The sequence below is a fragment of the Anguilla rostrata genome, chromosome 12, assembly GCF_018555375.3.
Source record: "Anguilla rostrata isolate EN2019 chromosome 12, ASM1855537v3, whole genome shotgun sequence".
In the NCBI taxonomy this organism is placed as follows: Eukaryota; Metazoa; Chordata; class Actinopteri; order Anguilliformes; family Anguillidae; genus Anguilla; species Anguilla rostrata.
The window spans coordinates 33,530,264-33,544,038 of NC_057944.1; the positions used below are offsets into that span (position 1 = coordinate 33,530,264).

Genomic DNA, 13,775 nt, shown 5'->3' on the forward strand with positions numbered 1-13,775 from the left:
CTGATCAGAAGCATTTTGCTCCGTCAGCCTACAGGTATCGCTCATTGCCAGATTTGAATGTAAATACCTCAAGGTGATTGGTCAGAGTGAATTAGTTTGTTGATGACTGGCTACCTGGAAGCAATCACCTTGACATGAATGGGCAGAGAAAGAAGCCACCATCAAAGGTAAATGCAATCATCTCTGTGGATCCACAAGCTGTTATACCTGTGTGCAACAAATGAATATTCCTTTCACGCCTGTGTCAGTAGCAGTCCTTCCAATGAATCAAACTTTGATTCATTGGAAATCTAACTCTGCACTCTACAGTGAGAGGAAATCTTCACTTAGAAATTAAAATACTGCATTAAAGCCGCAGTGCCTCAGAGCAACGATTAAGCCGTTACGTAGTTTTCCTCTTGGTGAAGAATTAAGCTCCATAAAGTAATTTCCCCACAATCTCCTCTCAGTAAGTGTACTTAAAAGTCTCCATTCCAAATTGATTACACTGTATGCATATTAATGTCTAAAAAAATGACTTTCCCTGTTTAGTCTCAACTTCTGAATAATGCAGCTTCTGCCTGAGAAAAATAAATACATTTTTTTAAGATTACATCAAACTTGTTAAAATGTAAATTACATCAATCAACCCAAATATAGCGAAATTCCTACAATCCGGTTTACCATCTTAATCAACGATTTGCGCATCATTTATGGAAGTCAGTCATCCTGAGCACTGAACGATGCGTTTAATAGCATGGTTCTGTTTCTGATAAACAACATTAGGAGCACGGCAACAATATTCGGTGTATTAAAACATTTTACAGCAACTGTTCAAAATCAGCTATTAACTGATTATAGGTCATCATCCAAGTGAGTTACAACAATAATCTGGCACATTTTGTAGCTACAGTGCTGTTTTTTTTTGTTGGTATTTTGTTTATATTGTTCTTCTAATGAATGTGTCGACCTTCATTTTTCGATTAGTTATTTCGTTTTAGATGCCTAACGTTAGAAACAAGGACCTATTATTTATTTATGTATTAATTTTAGCGCAAGTCCACATAGTAGTACGGTTTCCGGTTTTTTCTTCTTCTTCGAAGAAAAGCATAGCGTTGAAGTCGCGCAATGCTGCCTAGGTCTACTTCCTGGATTTGTAAAGGTAAGCAACAAAACATCGTAAAATATTAACAAAACGAAATAACTAATTGAAAAATGAAGTTCGACACATTCATTAGAAGAAAATTAGAAATAAAATAAGCCCATATGTGTTTTAAAGTGTAGCCTAATTCCCCTTTAACTGCACAGACTTCATCCCCTACACTCTCTGCATCTTTCTGGTTCCAGTCGACCCATTACTGGACAGAAAGCTATGCTCGCGCAACTATGTGCTTATTCACACAGGACATTCTTACCGGTAATTAGCGTGGGGCTAAAGCTCTGCAAGCTAAGTAGTTAGCAAAGGAAAGTGAACTGTACAAAGGCCTGTGTGGTCGGCCTAGTGCAAACACGAAGCTGGCAGTACAGCAGTGCAAAGGACTGGGGTTATAACTAGCATTACTGATCAGAAACAGCAGTTAGAGTGACAACAGACTTTATCAATTATCAAAAGAGGAGGGCTGTTTTGACTGGCATCCCACCATCATCCCACCAGATCATCCTTTCTGTAGATTAGTTATGGTTGTATGTGAACCTACATAAGTAATGTTTAAAAACGTTAATTTACCACCCAGATGGCAGTTTCAAGATTGATAAATATTGGCGAGGTACCAAGAGATTATTATTGTGTGTCTGTTTCAGCATTGCTGGAGCAGCAGGTCACCAGAACAGGTGGAACGGAGGAGCCAGAGAGGGAGGAATAGAACTTGAATACCACATTCAGCAAGTGAGGTGACTTGAATGACTCAAAAAAAGTTTTGATGTACTGACTCGATTGTACTGTTTCATTTAAATGAATTTAACTACATGTATGCACAATAAAGATGGGCACATGCTGCAGGTGAATGCTAAAACTTTTAATATGATTAATCCATTTTCAATATAAAAATAATATTTTTGGGGGGGAAACAGATTTTTTTTAACTTCAGAAAGTAATATGATATGCACAGTAATATAATATCTCACATTCTATATCCAGTGAAATTAAGTGAATGTGTTTTTGTCAAATTTTATCCTGCAACATTTACTGTAACTTCACAGAACAAGTCAAGTCACCCTTTATTTAAAGTGCATTTCACAGATGTCTCAAAACACCGTACGTTTAAAAACATAAAAGATTGTAAAAGATGATACATAGTGATTGGGCAACAGCATAACAACAAAACCTCAAATCAAGGGGTTCATAAGAGAGTTAGAAAAAATGTGTTTTAAGTTTACTTTAAAAAAAATAATAAAAAAATAATAATTATATAAAAATAATATAAAAATATTAACACAACTTGCATGGTGAATTGATGGGGGAAGGGCATTCCGAAGGCAGGGAGCACGATATTGGAATGCTCTGCCCCCAGCTGATTTTTTTTAAACCTAGGAACTGCTAAAAGTCTGGCGTCTGCTGCCTTTGCATAGGAAAACAAAATCCTTAATGCAACTCGAACCTATTTCGTTTTCTGAGCAACAAGATAAAAAAAGGCCTCAGCATCGTAATATTCTTTGCCGATTTATTTTGTATGCACGGTGTTGACCTGCTTAATGGAAAAGCCCAGGTTCCTTAATGTTTCAATGAAGCTCTGACTAAGAACCAAACGAGAATTTATCAACTAAATAAACTCCCAATTGTTGTAAATGTATTACTATATTAGACAATTTCAAAGGCTGATTATCAAAAATAATCCCAATTTAAATTAAAATTTGCTGATCGTTCGGTTTTTTTGATAGCTACTGCTTACCATCCAATAAATCCTCCAGAAAGTGGAACATACCTCCCCAACCTTAGACTGCTCTCTTCAAAACCTATAATGCCGACGAGTTTTGCTGTATTCCGCGAGCGCCATCTGCTGGCTGTTATTGTGTAATGAACCCACTTTCTTCAGAGCGCAGGTAGTCTCCTAAAGATTGACTACGGCAACTGGCAATCAACTCAGTGAATGTGCTTTTGTCTAATTTTATCCTCTAACATTTACCGTAAGTTCACAGATGCCTTAGCATAGGAAAACAAAATCCTTAAGGCAACTCAAACCTATTTCGTTTTCTGAGCAACAAGATGAAAAAAGGCCTCAGCATCGCTATATACTTTGTCGGTTTCTTTTGCATGCTGGGTGTTGACATGCTTTATGGAAAAGCCCAGGTTCCTTAATGTTTCTTCAATGAAGCTCTGACTAAGAACCAAACAAGAGAATTTCTCCTGCCCCACAAAGTAGAATGATTCATTGAGAACACCAATGAGCACCAGCACACCTCCAGGTTTAAGGAGTGCCGCTATACTTCTGAGAGCACGCCGGTATGTCTCCAGGTCCTTGCAGGCTGCCTCCAGACAAAGACTAGACAGTATGCAGTCTGCTGGTTCCATCGTCAGAGGGTGGAAAGGGTTCTCCTGCCGAACGTCACATCTCCGCACCTGCTTTACTATCTGCCTAAGCCTCTGTTCAACCTCTTCTGGTGACCTGCTGCTCCAGTAAAGATGAAACAGACACAATAATATTCTCTTAACACCTAGCCAATATTTACTCATCGTCAAATTGTCATCTCAAGAGGGGATGGCAAGCAATACACACATCTTTAAACATTGCGTATGTGGGTTCACATACATGCATAGCCAATCTACTGAAAGGATGATTTAAGAAAGTTTATGCAATTATCAGTATACTATTAAGCTGGTTTTTCTTTTTTGTGTTTCGCAGTTAGTCAAGAACACATTTCTCAGAGGACAATTTCCAGTTTCATTTTATAATGGGCAATTTCTAATGCAATCTAAATTGCATACACAGGAAAGTCTGGATTTTGTTTCATATACATTATATTACTAATATAACTTCAAGCTACACGGTACCTTCCGCCTTCTAGCTCACAGACAAACTCGATGGTGGGACGCCAGTCAAAACAGCCTTCCTCGTTCCTCAGCCACTTCTCAATCTCCCTGCGATTGCTGTCGGTGAAGTCTGACACCACTATTTCTTCAAAGCATTTGCTTGCACTTATGATACCATGGATTGTAGGTCCACATCCTATGTCAATTAGCTTCTTGCCCTTGATGTTTCCTGAAATGAAAAACAGTAGGCTAACTTGCTAAATAATGTAAGAATGTTCGTTGAGGAGAACATGCCAATCAGCGTTTCTATGCCTGTCATGTGTCGATCTGAGATAAGAACAGAATTATGCCTGTCATATGACCGCCAGCGGCAGAGTAGCATATCGGTAAGGAACTTGTACAGGTCACAGGTTTGATTCCCGGGTAGGACACTGCCCTTCTACCCTTGAGCAAAATACTTAACCTGTATTGCTTGAGTATTTGTCCAGCTGTTTAGATTGATGCAAAGTAAATGCTATATAAAAGTTGTACAAGTCGCTGTGGATAAGAGCGTCTGCTAAATGCCTGTAATGTAATGTAATATGACGATCCGAGATAGGAACAATAAACAATCCCAAATCACAACTTTCACCACATACCAACGACAAGCGTTTGGTTTGCAAAGACTTCAGTGGCCTACTTACCCGATGAAAATGTCTCGTGCAGTTTCTGTAGCACAAAAGGTAAAAAATCGTCGCCACTACTGGGACTACTGTAGAAGGCACTGAAGTATGCCCTGCTGTCAAAATGTCCCTGGTAAAACTCGCCTTCTGTAAATATTACGCGGTCTGAATCATCCATAGTTGTTGGCCTACAATGCTTTTCTAAGTGCCTGTGTTTTAAAACATTTTTTAACTAACGTCTGATGGTGCTGGATCGTTCAAAAACGACGTTTCTCTGATAACACTAAGGTAGCCTACGTTTGTTTTGAATGCTTTCAGCACTTCCTGGTAGGAGTTCCGTGAACTTTGAGCGCGGATATTTCAAGTGGGAAACTTTCCAACTTCAGGGCTCCGTCCGAATAGTCTTTGGCTGCGTCCGAATAGTCTTTTTTGCTTAGAAAGATTCCTAAGTTAGTGAAATGACCCAGAAGTATCTAAATGGCAGCCATGATAAGAGCTGTTCGAAATCTCTACGTCTTTTCACCACTGGCACATGCAGTCTAACTGCATGGCACACATAGCAACAATGAGATGGTCAAAACAATACTTAGAACAGGAAGTGCAACATGCACGAGGCGGGTCCTCATCTGGGTGAAAGTACACTACAGATAAAGTACAGAAAAAGAGATTAAATGACATTACTGTAGATTTATCCACTCAACCCTCTGTGTGTCTGGATGATGTCATCACTTCTCAGGAGGTCATCTGAGCAAATGCATGCACAATAAAGATGGACACAAACTGCTGGTGAATGCTGAAACTTTTAATATGATGAATCCATTTTCAATATAAAACTTATATTTTGGGATATATATATATATATATTTTGTTTTTTTTACTTCAAAAAGTAATATGACATGCACAGTTATTACAGGCTCTTTTTCAAATTATTTAGTAATATATCTCACATTCTGGAGCAAGTGAAATTCAGTGAATGTGTTTTTGTCTAATTTTATCCTCTAACATTTACCGTAAGTTCACAGATGCCTTAGCATAGGAAAACAAAATCCTTAAGGCAACTCAAACCTATTTCGTTTTCTGAGCAACAAGATAAAAAAAGGCCTCAGCATCGTAATATTCTTTGTCGGTTTCTTTTGTATGCATGGTGTTGACCTGCTTAATGGAAAAGCCCAGGTTCCTTAATGTTTCTTCAATGAAGCTCTGACTAAGAACCAAACAAGAGAATTTCTCCTGCCCCACAAAGTAGAATGATTCATTGAGAACACCAATGAGCACCAGCACACCTCCAGGTTTAAGGAGTGCCGCTATACTTCTGAGAGCACGCCGGTATGTCTCCAGGTCCTTGCAGGCTGCCTCCAGACAAAGACTAGACAGTATGCAGTCTGCTGTTTCCATCGTCAGAGGGTGGAAAGGGTTCTCCTGCCGAACGTCACATCTCCGCACCTGCTTCACTATCTGCCTAAGCCTCTGTTCCACCTCTTCTGGTGACGTGCTGCTCCAGTAAAGACGAAACAGACACAATAATAGTCTCTTAACACCTAGCCAATATTTACTCATCGTCAAATTGTCATCTCAACAGGGGATGGCAAGCAACACACACATCTTTAAACATTGCTTTTGTAGGTTCACATACATGCATAGCCAATCTACTGAAAGGATGATTTAAGAAAGTTTATGCAATTATGAGTGTAATATTAAGCTGGTTTTTCTTTTTTGTGTTTCGCAATTAGTCAAGAACACATTTCTCAGAGGACAATTTCCAGTTTCATTTTATAATGGGCAATTTCTAATGCAATCTAAATTGCATACACAGGAAAGTCTGGATTTTGTTTCATATACATTATATTACTAATATAACGTCAAGCTACACAGTACCTTCCGCCTTCTAGCTCACAGACAAACTCGATGGTGGGACGCCAGTCAAAACAGCCTTCCTCGTTCCTCAGCCACTTCTCAATCTCCCTGCGATTGCTGTCGGTGAAGTCTGACACCACTATTTCTTCAAAGTATTTGCTTGCACTTATGATACCATGGATTGTAGGTCCACATCCTATGTCAATTAACTTCTTGCCCTTGATGTTTCCTGAAATGAAAAACAGCAGGCTAACTTGCAAAATAATGTAAGAATGTTCGTTGAGGAAAACATGCCAATCAGCGTTTCTATGCCTGTCATGTGTCGATCCGAGATAAGAACAGAATTATGCCTGTCATGAACGCCAGCGGCAGAGTAGCATAATCGGTAAGGAACTTGTACAGGTCACAGGTTTGATTCCCGGGTAGGACACTGCCCTTCTACCCTTGAGCAAAATACTTAACCTGTATTGCTTGAGTATTTGTCCAGCTGTTTAGACTGATGCAATGTAAATGCTATATAAAAGTTGTACAGTTCGCTGTGGATAAGAGCGTCTGCTAAATGCCTGTAATGTGATGTAATATGACGATCCGAGATAGGAACATTAAACAATCCCAAATCACAACTTTCACCACATACCAACGACAAGCGTTTGGTTCGCGAAGACTTCAGTGGCCTACTTACCCGATGAAAATGTCTCGTGCAGTTTCTGTAGCACAAAAGGCAAAAAATCGTCGCCACTACTGGGACTACTGTAGTAGGCACTGAAATATTCCCTGCTGTCAAAATGTCCCTGGTAAAACTCGCCTTCTGTAAATATTACGCGGTCTGAATCATCCATAGTTGTTGGCCTACAATGCTTTTCTAAGTGCCTGTGTTTTAAAAAAAATTTCAACTAACGTCTGATGGTGCTGGTTCGTTCAAAAACGACGTTTCTCTGATAACACTAAGGTAGCCTACGTTTCTTTTGAACGCTGTCAGCAGTTCCTGGTCGGAGTGCCGTGAACTTTGAGCGCGGATATTTCATTTGGGAAACTTTCCAACTTCAGGGCTCCGTCCGAATAGACTTTGGCTGCGTCCGAATAGTCTTTTTTGCTTAGAAAGATTCCTAAATTAGTGAAATTACCTGGAAGTATCTAAGTGGCAGCCATGATAAGAGCTGTTCGAAATCTCTACATCTTTTCACCGCTGGCACATGCAGTCTAACTGCATGGCACACATAGCAACAATGAGACGGTCAAAACAATACTTAGAACAGGAAGTGGAACATGCACGAGGCGGGTCCTCATCTGGGTGAAAGTACACTACAGATAAAGTACAGAAAAAGAGATGAAATGACATTACTGTAGATTTATCCACTCAACCCTCTGTGTGTCTGGATGATGTCATCACTTCTCAGGAGGTCATCTGAGCAAATGTATGCACAATAAAGATGGACACAAACTGCTGGTGAATGCTGAAACTTTTAATATGATGAATCCATTTTCAATATAAAACTAATATTTTAGGGGATATATATATATATATATATATATATATATATATATATATATATATGTATTTTTACTTCAGAAAGTAATATGACATGCACAGTTATTACAGGCTCTTTTTCCAAATGATTTAGTAATATATCTCACATTCTGGAGCAAGTGAAATTTAGTGAGTGTGTTTTTTGTCTAATTGTATCCTCCAACATTTACTGTAAGTTCACAGATGTCTTAGCATAGGAAAACAAAATCTTTAAGGCAACTAAATCCTATTTTGTTTTCTGAGCAACAAGATAAAAAACTGCCTCGGCATCGTAAAACCCTTTGTTGGTTTCTTTTGTATGCACGGTGTTGACCTGCTTGACGGAGAAGCCCAGGTTCCTTAAAGTTTCTTTAATGAAGCTCTCACTAAGAAACAAACAAGAGAATTTCTCCTGCCCCACAAAGTAGAATGATGCATTGAGAGCACTGATGAGCACCAGCACACCTCCAGGTTTAAGGAGTGCCGCTATACTTCTGAGAGCACGCCGGTATGTCTCCAGGTCCTTGCAGGCTGAATCCAGACAAAAGCTAGACAGTATGCAGTCTGCTGGTTCCATCGTCAGAGGGTGGAAAGGGTTCTCCTGCCGAACGTCACATCTCCGCACCTGCTTCACTATCCGCCTAAGCCTCCGTTCCACCTCTTCTGGTGACCTGCTGCTCCAGTAAAGACGAAACAGACACACAATAATATTATTTTGGCACCTAGCCAATATTTATCAATCTTGAAACTGCCATCTGGATGGTAAATTAGCATTTTTAAACATTGCTTTTGTAGGTTCACATACAAGCAAAGACAATCTTGTTTCTACAATTACGAGCATACTGTTAGACTGGTTTTTCTTTTTTGTGTTTCGCAATTTCACACATTTCTCAGAGGACAATTTCCAGTTGCATTTTCTAATGCAATCTAAATTGCATACACAGGAAAGTCTGGATTTTGTTTCATATACATTATATTACTAATATAACTTCAAGCTACACGGTACCTTCCGCCTTCTAGCTCACAGACAAACTCGATGGTGGGACGCCAGTCAAAACAGCCTTCCTCGTTCCTCAGCCACTTCTCAATCTCCCTGCGATTGCTGTCGGTGAAGTCTGATACCACTATTTCTTCAAAGCATTTGCTTGCACTTATGAGGCCATGGATTGTAGGTCCACATCCTATGTCAATTAGCTTCTTGCCCTTGATGTTTCCTGAAATGAAAAACAGCAGGCTAACTTGCTAAATAATGTAAGAATGTTCGTTGAGGAGAACTTGCCAATCAATGTTTCTATGCCTGTCATGTGACGATCCGAGATAAGAACAGAATTAACCAATCAGAAATCACGACTTTCACCGCAGACCCATGACAAGCGTTTGGCTGGCAAAGACTTCAGTGGCCTACTTACCTGATGAAAATGTCTCGTTCAGTTGCTGTAGCAGAAAAGGAAAAAATTCTTCACCGCTATTGGGACCCCTGTAGTAGGCCTTGAAGTATTCCCTGCTGTCAAAATGTCTCTGGTAAAACTCGCTTTCTGTAAATGTTACATGGTCTGAATCATCCATAGTTGTAGGCCTGCTGAATGTTAGTTGAAAGTGAAGTTGAAACAAGTGTGTGAAAGAGATGAGTTGTTCACAAGCAATGTTTCTCTTCTAAGTCTAAAAAACACTAAAGACATGTATTATGTATTTATACGCTCTGTAGAATCCACCCACCCAAGAGAAGGCTCTCGGGACGGGCCGGTGTTGTTTTTGGGGAGGCGTCAGATGTTAGGTCCTTGTCATATAACAAGGCGAGACCAGTTTCTGAGCCAAGGCACTCCTGATTTGCCTATATGTTGCTGGTGTAGCTTACCTATTATTAGGAATGTGCAGCGAGAACCAGAAAGCCAAAAGCCAGAGGAGCTGCAAAGTGCAAAAGCTTTTGCTGTTTGTTTTGTCTTTAATGTTTTAGTTTTTTTGTGTGTGCTCAAAACCTGAGGGGAAAAGGTTTGTTTAAATGAATGTGGCCTTGCTCTCCTTATCAGCAATAAAATTCTGGTGAAAACAGGAATTGTTGAATCTGTGCATACAGAAATTCTCCTTGCTAGGTGTGTCATCCAGCTTGTGGCAGTCTTGTTCCGCATTAGATTTGAGAGTCTGAGTTGTTTTCTCCTACTGAGAGGCTGAGTAAAAACTACTACAACAACTTTGGTTACTTTCATTTCCTTTCACCTTTACAGTGTTCCTTAATCAGTTTCCCTCGCTGTATTATGAGTCCCCCCCCCCCTTAAACACACTAGGAACAAGGTAATGGAAACAACTGACAGGTGGTGAGCAAGTCCTTGTCAGTTTTCACTTCAAAATCTACCTCACATACACCACCATTGTCTTCCTGTGTTTGTATATGTATAAGTATATGTGCATATATGTTCCATTTGTACATACAGAGAGGGTGAGAAACAGATATGGAATTATTCTGGAATAGCGTTTCTCTCTGACAAAATTTGAGACTGTTGTTTTCTCTTATTAACAGGCTGAAAGAATCGGTTCTTCCAGGAAGCGTCTCAGTTCCACGGTTGAGGGGCGCAGCGGACTGATTCGAAGACCCTGAGGTTGATCCCAAACAAGGAGTTGAGGTGTGGTCCTCAAACGCAAAATGGTAGAGTCTGGTCTCCTCCTCCCCCAGGTAATTTTCTCCATGTCTCCAGTGCAGGGTGTTAATTAGCTGGGAGCCGTGGGGTGGGCATTCAGGTTAAGTGCTTCAGGTTTAAAACTCATCAGAGCAGACATGTCCCACGGGGCTTCGCTGTGGATCTGGCAGCGGCAGGATTAAGTTTCGTGGCCTCCCGGCCCCCGAAGTGGCAACTCAACAGCTTGACTCCCTAACACCTTTCTAATAACTCACATAAAAGCTGACCCCCTGCTGCCCCCTGCTGGGGTTGAGGCAGAAAGTTTCCTGTTCGGATTAACGCGGAAAGCTACGGTGCAATTTTTTTTATTGAAGCGATCAATCTTTTTATTGCGCTGGACTTTCACAACCGGGTTATTAATTAATTAAACAATTTTTCCTCTCTGGCTACAGCGTTATATATCTGGAATTTGTGCTTTTGTTACATTTAGCTAACATTTAGCCGTCTGTTTATTTATTTATTTATTTATTTATATATTTACGGCCTCTTGAGGTTATCTTGTAAAGATCAGTCTGAAAAATTCAATGACAGACACTGTATCCAACAAAGGAGGGATAAATCGCCCACTTTCTCAGCAGCCAGTGTCTGCTGTCTCGCTTGCTGTTATTGAGCTGTGAGACGCTGGCATGCAGCAGCTCTCTCTCTCTCTCTCTCTCTCTCTCTCCTCTCTCACTCTCCTCTCTCCCCCCCTCTCTCTCCCCCTCCCTCTCTCCTCCTCCCCCTCTCCCCTCTCCTCTCTCCCTCTCCCCTCCTCTCTCTCTCTCTCCTCTCCCTCTCCCCCCTCTCTCTCTCTCTCTCTCTCTCCTCTCTCTCTCTCCTCTCTCTCTCCCTCTTCATTCTCTCCTTTCCCTTCTTCTCCTCCTCCTCTACCCTCTCTCTCTCTCTCTCTCTCTCTCTCTCCCCCTCTCTCTCTCTCTCTCCCTCTCTCTCTCTCTCTCTCTCCCCCTCTCTCTCTCTCTCTCTCTCTCCCTCTCTCGCTTGTTCCCAGGCTAATTAAGCAGGGCAGGGTTTGGCTTTTCCTCCCAAAATCACAGGGCTCTACATGTTCTCTCTGCATGCGCCAGTGTGGTCTCGCACGCCACGACATTGTTCCTCTCCGCTGCATGGCTGCGTCCCAGATTAAATAATGCGTAACGAAGTTGTGCATTTGAGATGCACAATGTGAAGCACGGAAGTCCCACAGGTTATTGGGCTACCCTTTGAAGCCACGTGTGCCGGTTGCAGGTGCGCCTCAGGAACATGGGGCAGAAGCAGGTATATAGGTGAGATAGACCAGCTGCTTTTGGAAAGGGAGGGGGGCGCACTTTTTAGCTCTAACCTGAAGTCGATGAGGACTGTGCAGAGGCAGGACAGTTATACTTCAGGGCCAATAACGTCCAGCTGCCTGTGGCCCCAGTAATGATTTATTTTTATATGAAATCGCAGGTATAGAGAAACCTGAGTGTGGCAAATGTAGACCCAGCAGGTTTTTTTTCCCACACATTTGAATTGGCAAACTCCGTTCTGACTGGCATGCTGTCTTTAAGCATGCAAGTGTGTGTTCTTAAGCAGCTCTACTGCAATGCTGATGTATAGTATGTTATGTGAGTGTGTGAAGTTTCATTTTCTAAAATTTTATAGATGTTTAATTAACCCATGCTAAGAAAATATCCTTGAACTGTCTATTTATATTCACTTATCATTGACCTGTATGTTATATGACTAACTTGTTAGCCTTGAATAATTGTTTGTAAGTCATGTAATTATACGATACTCAGTGGCCATTAGGAGACATTGTGGCAAATTTAGCATAAGACACTGATTAGCTTGATCGCTGAAAGTAAATCCATGAAACATGAATTTTTTCAGTCTCTGTTTATATGTGCTCACAGCATATGTAGGGATTTTTCTAAAGCAATCACCAGCTGAATTTACAGCCTGGTGATGTGATGCCTTGTGTCATTTGCAGTTTGGAGGTTCAACATTCCCAACAGCTGAGAGGGTAGGGATGGGGGCGGGGGTAGGGGCTGGGAGGGGGGGTGGTTGTGTTCTGGCAATACTCCATTCTGGTCGCTGGAGAGTTATAGGAGCAAGTTGACAGGACAACAGAGGAGTTGCGTTTGCTACTCTGTCCTTGTGGACCACTTCCAATCGGGACCGCTATCTGCTACATGTAGCCTTCAGTCCATCTCTACTGTCACTGCAGTTGAGATGCAGTGAAGGAAAAAGATTAACCGGTTTTAGCTGGACTTTTAGTTCCTCCGATTGTCATTATGGAGAGATTGTAGCTTTGTATTGGTGTGCTCATGAGAAACCAACAGTTCCCACAAAGCACGCTGGTAGTCAGAAAATGTGAACTTCCCCCCCTCCCCCTCAAAGGAACAGTACCGTTGACTTTGCCTTTGGGATTTTTGGGAACGGGGGACTTGGTGGGATGATGACGAGTCCGCAGCAGCTCGCTGAAAGACGGCGCACCACCCCCCCCCCCCACACTCTCGGGGAGGCGGAGACGCGAGGCGTTCTCACGCTGTCCGCGGGTTTTTCCCGCTAATTTCCCGGCTCACCTGGCAGGACAGCTGGCAGGACGCCGTTTCAACACCTCGAAAACCCAAAGGACTAAAAATGATGCCAGGTGGCCACCCTCACAGAATGAGCACATTAAGCAAGTACGGTATCAAATAACCTACAACCTACAAGGGTGGGGGCTGTCTTAACATTTTTTAGCGAAAGTTTTTCATGAATGATACTTGCTGCTTTATCGCTGTGTGTGCAGCTAGCATTAAGCCCTTTTTTAAGGTTCCACTGACCTGAGCCATTTAATGACGCTTGAAAAATGCGAGTAAACATTGGACCCTATAGATTCAAGACTCTTTAAGGAAAGGGTTTCGCCCCTCCTCTCTCCTACCTTGGGGACTCTTTGTCTTATCGTCGTCGCCCCAGGCGCCTGCCCGTCACCTGAATTGTTTTCGGCGACCTTTTGAAAAGCCGGCCTCCGCCGTTCTCGCACGGGTGCGTGGGATCAAAGGAGAGGTGCAGCCGGTGATGCAGATCACCCAAAATAGCCCTAATGAGTCCAGAAGGGCCCGGCGTGCATTGCCACTCAGCGCCAGGGGTGGGGGGAAAAAAAACGAAAGTAACAGTAAAAATAGACCCGA

General features: G+C 41.8%; 3 protein-coding genes and 1 long non-coding RNA gene across 6 annotated transcripts; 1 reads left to right on the top strand and 3 right to left on the bottom strand.

Moving 5' to 3' along the window:
• The first annotated feature begins 1,093 nt into the window (after positions 1-1,093).
• LOC135235990 (uncharacterized) lies at positions 1,094-10,794 on the top strand. Its single transcript, XR_010324477.1, has 3 exons — positions 1,094-1,141; positions 1,794-1,864; positions 10,485-10,794. It is a non-coding gene; the product is annotated as an uncharacterized LOC135235990 (long non-coding RNA).
• LOC135235987 (nicotinamide N-methyltransferase-like) lies at positions 1,974-5,118 on the bottom strand. 2 transcript variants are annotated; one of them, XM_064302096.1, is made up of 3 exons: positions 4,630-5,118; positions 3,968-4,175; positions 1,974-3,581 (listed from the first exon to the last, which is right to left on the bottom strand). In XM_064302096.1, exons 1-3 carry the CDS (start codon positions 4,784-4,786, stop codon positions 3,158-3,160), a joined length of 789 nt encoding a protein of 262 aa, XP_064158166.1. In that variant the 5' UTR covers positions 4,787-5,118; the 3' UTR covers positions 1,974-3,157. The 2 variants fall into 2 exon arrangements, with proteins under 2 accessions (XP_064158166.1, XP_064158165.1); XM_064302095.1 differs by having other exon boundaries at positions 1,974-3,584; positions 4,630-5,101.
• LOC135235988 (indolethylamine N-methyltransferase-like) lies at positions 5,396-7,438 on the bottom strand. The gene is made up of 3 exons (XM_064302097.1): positions 7,145-7,438; positions 6,484-6,691; positions 5,396-6,100 (listed from the first exon to the last, which is right to left on the bottom strand). The coding sequence occupies exons 1-3, from the start codon at positions 7,299-7,301 to the stop codon at positions 5,674-5,676; spliced, it is 792 nt and encodes a 263-aa protein (XP_064158167.1). The 5' UTR covers positions 7,302-7,438; the 3' UTR covers positions 5,396-5,673.
• LOC135235989 (nicotinamide N-methyltransferase-like) lies at positions 7,735-9,858 on the bottom strand. Of its 2 annotated transcripts, none has more exons than XM_064302100.1 (3): positions 9,379-9,858; positions 8,976-9,183; positions 7,735-8,640 (listed from the first exon to the last, which is right to left on the bottom strand). In XM_064302100.1, exons 1-3 carry the CDS (start codon positions 9,533-9,535, stop codon positions 8,217-8,219), a joined length of 789 nt encoding a protein of 262 aa, XP_064158170.1. In that variant the 5' UTR covers positions 9,536-9,858; the 3' UTR covers positions 7,735-8,216. The 2 variants fall into 2 exon arrangements, with proteins under 2 accessions (XP_064158170.1, XP_064158169.1); XM_064302099.1 differs by having other exon boundaries at positions 7,735-8,643; positions 9,379-9,846.
• Positions 10,795-13,775: the final 2,981 nt, after the last annotated feature.